Source organism: Eptesicus fuscus, chromosome 4, assembly GCF_027574615.1.
Source record: "Eptesicus fuscus isolate TK198812 chromosome 4, DD_ASM_mEF_20220401, whole genome shotgun sequence".
Taxonomy (NCBI): domain Eukaryota; kingdom Metazoa; phylum Chordata; class Mammalia; order Chiroptera; family Vespertilionidae; genus Eptesicus; species Eptesicus fuscus.
Window position 1 is genome coordinate 98,526,614 of NC_072476.1, and position 14,459 is coordinate 98,541,072.

Below are 14,459 nucleotides of genomic sequence, written 5' to 3' on the forward strand. Positions count from 1 at the left end.
AGCCGTGATTGTGGCCGCAGAGGTTTGAGATGAAGCAAGGAGCACTTTAAGCTCCTTTGAAAACAAGACTTCAAACAGCTTTGAAAAGGCAATAAGGATCCCTGGCCCGGCTTCTTTCTTTCTTCCTGGGAAAGTTGAATGTCATCTCATTATCGGAATCCATTCCAGTCTCACAGTGAACGATTCTTACAAAGAGTGTGGTCAGAGTAACGTGACACAACACTCATTCCTTAGGATAGTAGAGGGTCTCTTACCCTGAACCATATTGTAATACAACATGCAACCAGTATTTTCTTTTCTCTAAAGCAAAGTCTCCCTCCTGCTGGACTTAATTTGGGAGGATTTTAAGTGGCATACGTTTCACAAGCAGCTTGTTATTTTGCAGCTTCTGTTCTTCCTACCGGTACCCCCAAATCTGCTCTGATTACTGTGTCTCTCCGGCCTGGGTGGTGGCACGTGGCTCTGAGGTGGCCTCTGGTGCTTTCCGGGCATTGCCTGTAATCTAGTGACTCAGTTGAGAAGAGCCCATGTCTGTGTCATATGAACACAGATATAAAAAGTTTTCTTAGGTTTAAATTGTTCCTTTGACTTCATTGATGATGTAGTCTCCCTATGATCACTTTTTGGGTGATTTTGAATATGAATGTAAAATGTCAGTATAAAATGTTTTAGAGCCAAGGGGGTTATTGGAAGCTAGGAAGGTCCCACCAATGCGAAGTTGATGTTGGAAAGCATCTAAGAAAATCCCTTAAATGTGGGGCTGAAACAAAATGGTGAGCGTCTTCAGTCGGCATGAGTTGTGCATTCACTGGTCTGTAGGTTCTTCGTGGGGAAGGTGGCTTGGAGCTGTAGCTTATGCTGCAAGGGAAAGACCACTATTCTCTGATTCCATAATTTACCAGCTTCCTAGTGTCCAGGAAAAAAGGGTAGTGAGGAGCCCTCTCACACGGGATCTGGTCTCAGGAATGCTCAGCTGTACAGCCGGCTGGACCCACAGTTTTGTTAGCCTCAGAAACCAAAGGAAACCCCAGAGCCTATGAATGCAAGGGAGGCAGACTTTTGAACTCACTTTACACTTTTCTGTGTGCTTCGAGGCAGTCATTTTAAATGTGTGAGCTGTTCAAGTTCACACCAAGGCCATATTCAATTGTTGACCTGATTGATGTACCTGTGAGTAGATTCAGACAGCCTCTGTTGTCACCAGAAGGTGATGGATCGGGACCATTTTAAGCAGGCAGCAAACCAGTAGCCCTCCAGCAGCTTTCCTTTAAAGAAAACCCAGTCTCCTAGGCTCACTCTGACCTTGGTCCTAGAGAACAAGTAGGAAACGCAAAGAGACCTCTGCAGTATTAGGAGAAAAATACTAATATCAATTAACAACTTCTATTATCACGCAATGCAAAGCCTCAGGGGTAATTGTTGTTTAGAATTCCGGATGAGCAGACAGGCAGATGATTGATTTCCTTTGGAGGTAGAGGAGCCTGAACCTGGTGGAGCTGATATGGGAAGTAATCTAATAAAGACACTAAACAGACAGTGTTATTGCCGGCTCACTGGTAGGAGAGAAAAAAAAAATCTGTTTCCGAGTTCTGTTGTTTAATCTTTCTATTTTAATTAGCAATGTAAAGTGCAGAAGAGAAGGAATCTTAGGGAATGAAAGCCTGGGTGATAGCTTATAAATGAGAAGTCTGAAAGGCTGTCATCTCTTCTCTATTATCAATTTCAAATCTTTGGTTACAGGTGCCATTTATGTACACAAAGGATTTTAGTTTTCATTTGCATCTTTGTTGAAGCCCTTAATTTTTGATCATTTAATTAATAAATTGTACATTTCCTGAAATTGTACTGAATAACTGCTGTGTTTTCTTATTCACTTTGGGGATACTTTTCACAGTTTATATAAAAATTTTACATTGTAGCCTTAGGATATAGAATGCAGAGCACACAAGTTTACTGGTGTGTGTGTGTGTGTGTGTGTGTGTGTGTGTGTGTGTGTGTGTGTAAGAGATCATCCCTTTGTGGGAAAAATGTGTACAGACAAAATTATTTTGATTAATTTTCCTCCTTCATATTAATCTGAAAAGAACTATTTTTTATGTAGTCAACAGAAATAAATTTAAATCAGTCATACAAATTAAAATATGCCTAAAACCTTATCCCAAAGTAGGTTTTCTATTTTTAAATCTTGAGTGAAAAGCAAGCAGCAATTCTTCTATTTTCCTTCAAAGATAACTTTCTTTTCCCCACTACTATGGTCTGTTCTAGTGTTCAGCCACTTTTGTACCATGTAATACATACTTTGCTTTTGTAATCCCAAATATTACTTTAAATTTCACTATTTCCTTTGGAGTATATTAATAATTGGTTTCAAGCTTTGGGGGAAATGTAGTACTTAGCCTTATTTCAAGCCTTTGGCAATATAAATGTAGTACTGTAATTGACAAATTTATTTTAAATAGTGTTAACAATAGTATTAAATTGACCACACCATCTCAATAATAGTCAAGCTTTTACTTACTACTTTTAAAATCAGAAATTAAATAATTTGCCACTTATTGAATGCATTACTAATAACTGTGTTTATTTTATTAATAATGGTTTTTAAAGCAACCTGGAGGCATAATTTTGGTCTCAATCCCATAGTTCGGAAGTGGAGACGAGGTTGGTAATGTAGGTAGTGACAGGTGGTGTGAAGCATGTTGAGAATTTTGGCCTTTTCCCAAAAGCTAAGAGAGATCTCCTGAATGACTAGGAGCAGAAAAGGGAGACCAACTGTGGTCAGAGTAGGCCACCATGGAATACTTAAAAGTTAATGCCCCAGTTAGGGCAGGGGCTATGTAATTGGGGGGTGGGGGGAAATGGGCAGAAGAAAAACTGTTGCTCAGGAAAAGACTCAGTAAAACTTGGGGCGGTTTTTGGTTTTTCAGTCCCTGCTCTCATTTCCTGTAGACAGGGAAGCACATATCCTGAGCACGAGTGCAAGAGTAGAAAGTTCTCTTTTTTAAAATCCCCTTTCATCTACATCTTTATGCTTTTATGATGGTATATGAAATCTAAAGTATGCTTTTTGGGGCCAACTTATGATTTTATTTTTCAAACTACTCATTTCTAAATAAACATTGTAATCTTTCTGAAAATCCATGAGGGAAGTGAATCAAGGGAGGGGATAGAAGGGAAGATACACATTCTGAGCAGCTATCCATCCAGTCGATGTTTTAGCTGCTTTAATGGCGATAGCCTCACAATCACTCTTTGAGCTGTTTTTATGTCCATTTTGCAGATGAAGAAACTGAGGTTTGTAGAGTTGTGTAACATGTTCAAGGTCATGTAGTTAATAAGTCCTGGGAGTTTGGATTCAAACATGTCTTTCTGATGTCAAAACCATCACTCCTCCCACTGCTCTATTCCTTCTCTTACCTGTCTTCAGGTGAGGACTTTTATAAAGCTCACCTTGAGGAATGATGGTGTTAGGTGTGAAATTTTGGATTATGGCAATAAAAATAATTGAAGTTTTTCCCTTTAGTTTTATTATCATTATATTTCTTAGTGTACGCATGGTGTGAATGTTTTTTTTATTATAACTGCTTTTGGAAAGAAATTTTATGGTGGTCTTTAAATATCACTTGTTTGTACTAATTTCTACATTACCCAAATTTGAGATTCTCATCTAGTGAATAAATAAATTAAAATAACTACTCAGGAAGCTTCCAAATATAACTAAGTAACAGATGGAAACAAAGATAATAAGAGCAAGTTTTGCTTGAGTTGCTACATCTCAAAGAATTAAGAAATGATATAAGTGCAAAGCTTTTGTTTTGCTTAAAGGAGTTTTCCTTTTCTAGAATATTACCAGACCTGACACGTTGTGCTCAGACCATGAGTTGGGAGCCTGGTAGGAGCCTACCCACTATAACTGTTCAGTCAACGGAGGTTAACTGGCTAGAATAGAAAGCAGAGGCCAGTGGTCTTGCTCTTTGCCTTAATGCAATTGAGTTAACCACAATCTTGATTTTAACTTCATGCTTTTTGGGTTACAGAGAATTTTATGTCTGTACTTCTGATACCAAGACATGACTAGATTTTTAAATACTATTTGCTCATTGTCCTTCCCATTTTTTGATTCTTTTATTAGCTTCAAAGTTAGAGCCTCTCGCATAATGATACTTTCACATACACTTTGATTTGGTGCCAGAAGCATTCTGTTATGGCCCAGCCTATGGGCTTCCTGCTTCCGCTGGCTTGCTCAATGTCATGGCCATTTCCTCCTTCCCCAACCCTCACCAACCCCACCTTTTCTTTCCTCTCTTCCACTGTCTCTCCCTCTCCAACTACCAGGAGGAAGAAATAGCCAATAGGGCCAATACTCTTCTGAAGCCTTCTCTCCCACGCTGCCAATAAAAGACCTATAGGGAAGACACATCTTCACTTCACTTGGAGAAGACAGCACCTGTACAAGCAAAGAAGATTTTCCCATTTAAATGTAACTGCAGAAGTAAATGTATTTCATCTGAGACATATATATTTGTCCTCAAATACACTTCAGTATATTTTCAAATATATGTCATCTTCAAAACAAGCTTAAGTGTAATCACCAAAGCCACTTAAAATGATTTGACTTTATAAAAGAAATAGTTGGTAAAGGGAATTTGGTAGTACTTTCAGCAAATTTCACATTGTTTGCCACCAATTCTTCTTTCTTCTATTAATTCTCCTTCTCTTACTGGATGTATGTATTTTTTTTTTCCAACCAAATATGGTAACTATAGTGAGGAGCTTGAGGACAGCCCTGTATGTTAACTTTTTAAGGAATGGCCAAACAATAGTTATTAAGGAATAAAATATATTTATGCAAATTAACAGGAATTGGAGAAAGAAAGAACTCATCTTATGGAAGATGTGACCGCAAACAAAAGAAGAATGAAGGAGCTAGAAGATAATTTGCTTTACCGGCTGACGAGTACCCAGGGGTCGCTGGTGGAAGATGAGAGTCTCATTATTGTGCTGAGTAACACAAAAAAGACTGCTGAAGAGGTGACACAGAAGCTGGAAATTTCAGCTGATACAGAAATTCAAATTAACGCAGCCCGGGAGGAATACAGACCTGGTGAGTTTGGTAATGAACTAATGTCACAGGAAAATGAAGCAGGAAATAAATGAGAATTAGAAAAATTGACATTAGGCCAATGGTCTTGCAAAGTGGGGTGGCCATTTATGTTTTGTGGCATTTCTATTCAGTAAAATTGAGATGATAATATTTTATAGTGATGTTAATTTTCTAGTTCATGTTAGTTGGCAGATCTTTTAAAGTTTCTGTGAACTTATTTTTAAACTAGAACGGAAAGGGAGAATTTTAAAAGACTACCTGACTACAAATTAGTAAAATCTGAGGAATTAATGCACGAATTTTGGGCTGTTCATTAGTTGTTTATTGTTTGACAACAAATAGCTAGTGTTTTGTTTGTAGTCTTTGTATTTGGAAGGTAGTTCTTCGGTATAACGGGAGCTCTTCAGTCTTATCCACCAGTTTGAAAATTGGTGTTGTTCATTGGTTACTAGAGGAACCTGCTAAAAGAATTCAGTCTCCTTTAGTAAGTTACCATTCCTCTTGGGAAAATAATGGAAACCATATCTTCTCCCAATGAAGAGTCAGGTGCATCCTCTTTGTGATGCCTTGTTTTGCCAGCTTTAAGCCAAAATTAGGCGCAGCTTCTTCATGGCACTTAAGAATGAGGTCCTTTCATTGCCTACACAACTTGCTAGGTGTTAAAACCTTTGATATCCCTTCAGTTGTCTTTTCTACCTATAAAGAAACAGTACAATCTCTCTATATAAAAGCCTAAGCAACTGAATGACCTGTCACTATGATGCACACTGACCACCAGGGGGCAGATGCTCAACACGGGAGCTGTTCCCTGGTGGTCAGTGCACTCCCACAGCGGGAGCGCCACTCAGCTGACCAACAGGCAAGCACAGCTGCAGAGGTGTGAGCCTCTCCCATCTCCATGGCAGCACTATGGAGCGGCAGTGGCAGGCTCACTGGGGCCAGGATGAGAGGGAGCAGCGCACCACCCGTCCTGCAGGATCAGACCAAAACCAGCAGCCCGACATCCCCTGAGGGGTCCCAAATTGCAAGAGGGCGCAGGCCAGGCTGAGGGACCCCACTGGTGCATGAATCTGTGCACTGGGCCTCTAGTGTACTTGTAAGGGATCTAGACATTCTAAAATGGAAAGTGCCATTTGCTCAACACAAATAGTGGACTACTTAAACAAAGCCTGTAAGTAAGAATTAAATACATAGGATGAACATCGCTCTAGACTCCCACTGCTAATACATAGTTATCGGTAAGACATAAAAATAGAATTTGTTGTTTTCATGTAGAATTGAGGCTGATCGGTCCCTGGGTCATTTACTTTCCAGCCTGATAGTACATGCAGCCTTACTTTGTCTTTCAGTGGCTACTCGGGGCAGCATCCTCTACTTCCTCATCACCGAGATGCGCTTGGTTAATGAGATGTATCAGACTTCGCTCCGCCAGTTTCTGGGCTTGTTTGACCTTTCCTTAGCCAGGTGTGTGTGTGCTTGGGAAGGCAAGCTGAATTCTCTACCTGTGGTCTAGATGATGACTTTACGTTTATAATTTTCTTTAGCTTTGCTGAGTCTTATTCTCTTTTAAGTCTAAGATTAGTGCAATTGCTACTGTGTAAACAAATCATTCTCATGTATCATTTTATGCTCAGAGAAAGATCCACCTAGTACTCATCCATTGATTGATTCCTGTGGTTTCATGTATTTCTGTTAAACAAGAACATTCCCCAGACATTGTTGTGAGTGATAATGCCTGGTGGATAAAATTGATTTAGAAGACGTTATGGACTCTGTTATTTCACAATGAGAAAATGCTTGTTATTTTAGATTTAGAGGTCTTACCCTTGTTGTGTACAAAATAAGAATTGGCCCTCCAAAGTTACTTATTCTACATTCAAGACGTTGCTTTTATGTACAATTGAAAAGGGCAGGGGGATGAGTCTGATTTCAATGTTCTCCACTCCAGGTCCGTCAAGAGCCCAATTACAAGCAAAAGAATTGCTAATATCATAGAACACATGACCTATGAGGTCTATAAGTATGCTGCCCGGGGTTTGTATGAGGAGCACAAATTCCTGTTCACCTTGCTGCTTACACTGAAGATTGACATCCAGAGGAACTGGGTCAAGCATGAGGAGTTTCTCACCCTTATTAAAGGTCAATATAACATCTAAAGCATTGTACACAACTGCAGGTATAGGAATGATTGTGAAGGTCCTGTGCAGTAATTTCTTCTGGTTATAATAGTTTCTTTGCATTTCATTGAAGATTGCATTTATGTGAGATATTTGTTCATTTATTGTATGAATACTTGTTTAGAACCTACTATGTGCTGGGGCACAGAATAAGCACTTGGAACACATCAGTGAACAAAAAGAAGAATCTTGCTTTTGTAGAGTTTATATATTTTTTGGGTGGGTGATACATAAAAAAAAATCATGAAATAATAAGTACATTATGCAGTATGTGAAAAGCTGGTAAGCACATGGAAAAAACAGAGCTGGATAAAGGGTGTGTGGGGTAGGGGAGGTTTAACATTTAAATGGGATATATGGGATCTTTAATGGGGTAGACCTCCCTGAGAGATGGATAGGTGAGCAAAGGCCTGAAGAATCACAGCACTGGCTCTGGGGAGGAAGAGTGTTGAAGGAAGAGGAGCCAGCATCAAGGGCTCCGGTGGAAGCAAGGAGTATGGTGGAGGGAAAGCAAAGCAATCAGGGTGGCTGGAGTGGGTGGGTGAGGCACCTGTGCAGCTCAGCCTGTGGACACTTACTCTGAATCTGCTGAAGCATTGCTCACAGACAGGTCCCCTATACACTGGAACAAGACAGTCCCGTGGAAGGTGAGAAAACATAAATTCACCATCACATTCTTGAATGTCAGGACAACAAATATTTATTTTATTTTTAAAAATATATTTTTATTGATTTCAGAGAGGAAGGGAGAGGAAGAGAGAGATAGAAACCTCAATGATGAGGATCACTGATTGGCTGCCTCCTGCACTACTGGGGATTAAGCCCACAACCTGGGCACATGCCCTGACTGAGAATCGAACTGTGACCTCCTGGTTCATGGGTTGACGCTCAACCACTGAGCCACACAGGCTGGGCAAGACAGGAAATATTTAAAGTGCCTGTGGAAATGATAGTAGGGGTCTAAATGGTTTCATCTACTATACTTTTCTAAACAAAGCCTTTAAAGATAAGACTCCATTTTATCTGGGGGTTGGAAGGGATTTTCATGACTTTACCTGGAGAGTGGATTTGCAGAGAAACTTGAAGAGAACCCCAATGGGGATAGTAGGGAGGGGGTGTGTATATGCACATGCTGTGCCCTGGAGGGTGTGTAGTCATACTGATATATATACAAATGCATATTCATATTCATATATATATGCATATCCATCTTATAGTAGCAGAAAAGACTCATTCAGCTAGACCTGAGATTACAAATGTATGTTTATGGACAATTCTCTCTTTCCCTCCAATTTCTTGTCTCTTGTACCCTTGCTCCTTAGGTTTCTTTATTTTCTAAGTTTCTTAAAGCTGAGCACGTAGAAGATGAGTGACCTGGAGAGACAATGCCTTAGATAGACACACATCATATATTACTGATTTCTGGCCTCACTACTCTGGTCCTCTAGCTGACTGAGCTTTCCTAGGGGAAAGTAATTCCTGATATCCTAAATTCAGGCATGCATTTCCTTATGGAAATGACTTTGAGCTTAGCATCCTTGGCCAAGTGGAGCTAGGATAGAATCCAGCATGTGCCTGGCTCCAAAGTTATATTACTGATTCTTAAATGTGTTTTTGTGAAGTCACCTATTCTTTCATTAAATTTTAAATCTTGTTCATCACCATGACTTATATTTCTGAGCTTAAAAATGTCAATGTAGTAAAATAATTGAAATTAACATAATTTAAGCAAAAGTTTTTATAGTTTTATAATAAAAAAGGAAATTATAATAGCTTTATATGTTTAATTTAAAAGGTGGTGCCTCATTGGACCTTAAAACTTGTCCTCCTAAACCATCTAAATGGATCTTGGACATGACCTGGCTGAATTTGGTGGAACTCAGCAAACTTAGACAGTTTTCAGATATCCTTGATCAGGTAACCTGTGCTTATGATAATGTCGCAGTGAGATGCTACAATATTCCTGGAAGAGAGGGGTTTCTTAATATTGATACTTGTAAAATATATGACCTGTATTTGACCTTCCTCACAGCTCACTTACACTCTGATACAGCACACTCCACCCATTGCAGACTGGTCTTGCCCTAACAAATTATTTGCTCAGGAAATCTAACTAATGCTGCCCTGTGCCATGTGTCAGTATCATCAACTGGAGATCCACAAGCAGAGAAATGGATAGATTCAATTAGGTGCAATAATTAATAAACTTAAGAGGTTGTGCCTTTTTTCTAGAGGTTAAATATGAAAAGAAATATGAACAGTCTTCTTCTTTATGCTAAATATCTTTTTGCCTCTTCTTCTGCCCTTCCTGTTATACTGCCTTAGCTAGTCATCTGTGTATGAATCTAATGCAGACACTTGGCTTCTTATCTTTAGAAGTTATTGCCCTTTATAATCAGTCGGTTGCTGGTGAATTGTGTATATATTGGGATCATGGAAGTTGAGTATAGAGAATTGAATCGGGACAGACCAGGAGATGGGTTTTTGAATATCAGATGACCAGAGAGAAATGACATTGACAGCAACGTGGCTTTATTTAACTACAAGTTGAAGACTTGAAAACATTTTTTTTTAACCAGAAAATTTACAATGCTTGTTTTTTTACTTTCCCAGTTTAAGTTAATCAGAAACTTTCATTTGGGAGATTTTAATGCACTCTAGCTTGTTCCCCCACAGGATGACTCCTAGTGACCTTACCTGGACCATTACCTGTCATTGAGGTTGTTATCTTCTGGAGATTATATCTTATACCTTGAATTTCTCTACATTATGTAGTCTTTCGTGTTTGAAAGAGGTTATTATTTTTTATTCTTACATGATACGTTCTAAATACAAACCTGAAATGTTTTTTTAAAAATTAGATCACTAAGATATTCACTTGGGTATTTAACCAAAGGGGATATACTAGAGTACATAAGATTGTATTTATCTGTAATGTTGTTTGTTCTGTTTTTCAGATGCTTGCTTATGTAATGCTCTTCTCTCTTTGATTGTTTTTAAGCTCCAAAGGATAATGGAGTGGTTTTTTTTCCTCCTTATCAGTTGCCTAAAGGAAGCCAGTGCCTAATTATTTATTTGATATTAAGTGATAGATTTCTAATTACTCTAATTAATAGCATATTGGCCCAAAAATCATCTTTTAATTATAAAAACACTAGTAGCCCATTTGCAGGAAGAATCCTGCAAGCGGCCGCTGCGGCCGCATGTGCTGCCGCTGCCTCTGCCATTGTGGCCACCACGCCTGCACCAGAGCACCGCTGCTGCCCGCCCCGCCCGGCCCCACCCCACCCCGCCCCACCCCGCTCCACCCCGCCTGGGCTTTCCCTCTGGCAGCCACCTTGCTTTCTGCTTTTCCTCCCTCTTCTAAGTTGTCTTCAGTCTTCACTCCTCCCTCCCTCAGCGTATGCAAATTAACCGCCATCTTTGTTGGGTAATTTGCATACTCGCCCTGATTTGCTGGTGGGTGTGGCTTTGGCTGGTGGGCATGGCTTGGGCGTAGAGAAGGTGCAGTCAATTTGCATATTACTGTTTTATTATGTAGGATGTATTAAATACTGTGGTGTTTTTTTCTTTTTTTGGTACCTAGAGTGGTCCTGGGAAGTGAGGAAACGTAAGTGAATGAGACTTGGTTCTTCATCATGAGAGGATTTCATGGAGCAAATCAGATTTCCTTAAAATAATGAGTTTCCATTGATTTCTTTACTACAAAGACATAAAAGAAATGAAACAACCCAGGGTTCTCTGTACTTTAGAAGCTATTTATAGGCTGTTGTTACTACAGAGTGTCATTAGAGCAAATCACATTTGATTGCTAATTTTTAGACTTTTGGGCACTAGAATATAAAATAAAAAAAAATTTACCAAGAGATATCATTCACACATGTCCCCTTATATTTTTAGATATCAAGAAATGAGAAAATGTGGAAAATTTGGTTTGATAAGGAAAACCCTGAGGAGGAACCTCTTCCAAATGCCTATGATAAATCTCTTGACTGCTTTAGACGCCTTCTACTTATTAGATCCTGGTGTCCTGACAGAACCATTGCCCAGGTAAAACGTCCCTATTAAAAAAATAAAAGGAGCCTGGCTGGCGTGGCTCCGTGGTTGAGCATCGACCTATGAACTAGGAGGTCACATTTCGATTTCCAGTCAGGGCACATGCCCCGGTTGCAGACTCCACCGCCAGTAGGGGGTGTGCAGGAGGCAGCCAGTCAATGATTCTCTCTCATCATTGATGTTTCTCTCTCTCCCTCTCCCTTCTTCTCTGGAAATCAATAAAATATATATTATAAGAAATTAAAAGGACATTTTTAAGGAGGCTGTTCTTTTAAACTTAAAGACATATTTAAAATGTTAATCCCAATGAGATATTTTTGTAGTCTTGCATGTATTTTTCTAGCAATAGAATGTGAAAATGGAAAAATAAATGAGAAATAAGTGTACCGAGATGTACATTGAGGCTAAGCGATTTAATAATCTTCTTTGGCCCAAATGGTACAAGAGTGAAATGCTTTTAAGATTGGTGTGTAGGTATAACATAAAGGTAATATCTTATTCTTCTGTATCATTTTTTATATTAACATTGCGGACCAGTAGTTTTATTGCTAGCTTTCTCCAGTGGCCAGATAAGTATCTATTGAACGAGTACAAAAAACGTTTTACATAAATGTTAAAGGCATGCTTTAAAATTAAATACCCATTGCATGTTGAAGTTATTTATTACATGTTCTTACAAGCTAGTATCTTTTTAAAGAATTCTTGTGATTGGCCACAAGCCTTAGAAGAGAAAACATGAGAATTCTCGTGACCATCCGCAATGGGTTAACTCAAAAATGATATGGCTGCTCCATTTTGCTGGTAGTAAAACAATGTCCCCTTAAGTAGGAAGAATGTGAAGTTTCTAGGGAGAAGAGAGACTAGAGAGGAAGCATTCTCAAACTTGTGGGCATTTCCCCAGAAAGTGTACAGCCCTTGATGCAAGGAAGTAGGCTGGCCTAAACATTTTTAAATTGTATATATTTTACATATGGTTTAAATGTGACTCCTACCTCCACAAGATCACCTTTTTAAAGACCTTTAATCTGCTGGTCTATCATCATGGACATTTCCTCACTAAAAAGAGTCATCGTATTTTGCCTTCACAATTAAAAGCTTAACTAATATTTCACATAGGTTGATTCTTCAAGGGTTTCTCCAAGTAAGCCAAGGGGTAACATAGGCAGGGTTTATAACAGAATGTAGGAAACATTCCCCTTCACTCTCCAGAGGGACTGTTAAAAACATGGAGTAACCATCTCCACGTCCACTTAGGTACTGTGCAGTAATGAAACAACTAGATTCAATGATTTATTGAGAAAAGGAAAAGGAGTTTTGCAGCTCCGGACACTGAGATCACCTTTCCTTCAGCTTTTGTTCTCAACTTCATTACTTTTATTCTGCCCAAATGAATTGTAAAACAGTTGCCTTATTTAAGGGCAATGTAGAAGGTTCAAGTAGTTCCCTTTTCCTTTCCTCCCTCCCTCCCTCCCTCCCTCCCTCCCTCCCTCCCTCCCTCCCTCCCTCCTCCCCTCCTTCCCTCCCTTCTTCCCTCCCTCCCTCCCTCCCTCCTTCCTTCTTTTCTTTTTATGATTATTATTTTAAATGGTCCAATGCTGAAATTTAAGCCTTCCATGCTCCTTTGTACCTTCATCCTGGCTTCTGACATCCATAGGCTGATGATAGCCATGACTTCCTAACTGGTCTCCTATAGTCACTCTTGTCCACTCTACTCCATCCTGTATATTCTAGAAGAAATGGAAATATGATTATGTCCTTGTAATGGTGTCCCATGGCTCTTATGGTCTCTAGAAAGTCTAGAAGTCCCCTCTGGAAGAAGGCCCCTCTCCTCGAAAATTTTTATTCTTGGATTAGACTCATTTTGTAGTATTCCATCAGATATCTTTTTGGGAAGCATAATAGAAGGTCTACAATGTAGACATGTTCAATTCCCATTCCCCATAAGCAGCATCAGGCTCACTCTCAGCATTTTCTCTAAGCATGACTGCTCATATCAGGGAATATTCAATTGCCTGGTTGCAAAAATGATGCTCTGTCAGAGTTTCCATTTTCTCATATGTAAAATAGGGATAATAAAATCTACTCAGGATGATTGGAATACATTTTAATCAAAATAGTGTATTTACTAGTAATAGCAATAATGAATGTAATAATTATTGCGTATCAGTTTGAAAACATACAAAGAGGTTTTGGGGGGATTTTCTTGGAGTTGAAAGGATGACAGCAGTGAAAAAAGATTACCAAATGAAAAAATAGAAAATATATCATTATAAACGCCTCTGCCCTCTTTAATGGGCAGGTTACTGTGGACATCATTGAGATAATCTATACAGATGCATTTTGGAGCCCACCCTGCATTGTACACATAAAGAAGTTAGGACTAGTTTTGGTGACTGGTGTACTATTTTTGATAGGCCCGCAAGTACATCATGGACTCCATGGGAGAAAACTATGTGGAAGGGGTCATCCTGGACTTGGAAAAGACCTGGGAGGAATCTGATCCACGGACACCACTCATCTGTCTCCTGTCTATGGGCTCAGATCCCACGGATTCCATCATCGCCTTGGGGAAGAGATTAAAAATAGAAACCCGTTATGTGTCCATGGGCCAAGGCCAGGAGGTCCATGCTCGCAAACTCTTGCAGCAGACCATGGCAAACGTGAGTCCAATGTCTACATTTGTGTTATGTTGTTGACATTACAGGTTATAGAGTAACAATTACAGAACGTATTACTTGTTAAGAGTTTAAATTTACATATTGAATGATAAATTTTAAACTTTTTCTGCTGAGCCTTGACTTATGGAAAACTTACCTCACCAAACATCTTATTTCCTAACCAGCTTGCATAATGCCAACCCCCACTCCAGATCCCAAACCCTCAGTGGGGTCCACAGCTCTGCCCCCTCTGCTATATACTCTGGCCCCTCCAGCTCCACTCTCGGAATCTTCAGAACTCCAGAATCTACCTGTGCCTTTCTTGAATTACGGAATGCACAATGGAGTCCCCCAGGCACAGCTCAAATCCTGAGGAGGCCAGGAATCTGCCATCACCCTGCAGAGGTGCCAGAGGTTCTAGGGCTCCTAAAGTCCTTCACAGATTATAAACTCTGTAGCATGAAG

At 39.5% G+C, this 14,459-nt stretch overlaps 1 protein-coding gene across 1 annotated transcript in view; it reads left to right on the plus strand.

Annotated features, from left to right (window-relative positions):
• The window catches only part of DNAH5 (dynein axonemal heavy chain 5), a 196,369-nt gene that overhangs the window by 163,008 nt on the left and 18,902 nt on the right, over window positions 1-14,459 (plus strand). Inside the window, exons 66-71 of the mRNA XM_054714356.1 lie at window positions 4,861-5,104; window positions 6,454-6,568; window positions 7,053-7,243; window positions 9,077-9,198; window positions 11,182-11,331; window positions 13,752-13,997. Of these exons, the coding sequence (XP_054570331.1) occupies window positions 4,861-5,104; window positions 6,454-6,568; window positions 7,053-7,243; window positions 9,077-9,198; window positions 11,182-11,331; window positions 13,752-13,997 (1,068 nt within the window). The remainder of the gene's footprint in view (window positions 1-4,860; window positions 5,105-6,453; window positions 6,569-7,052; window positions 7,244-9,076; window positions 9,199-11,181; window positions 11,332-13,751; window positions 13,998-14,459) is intronic.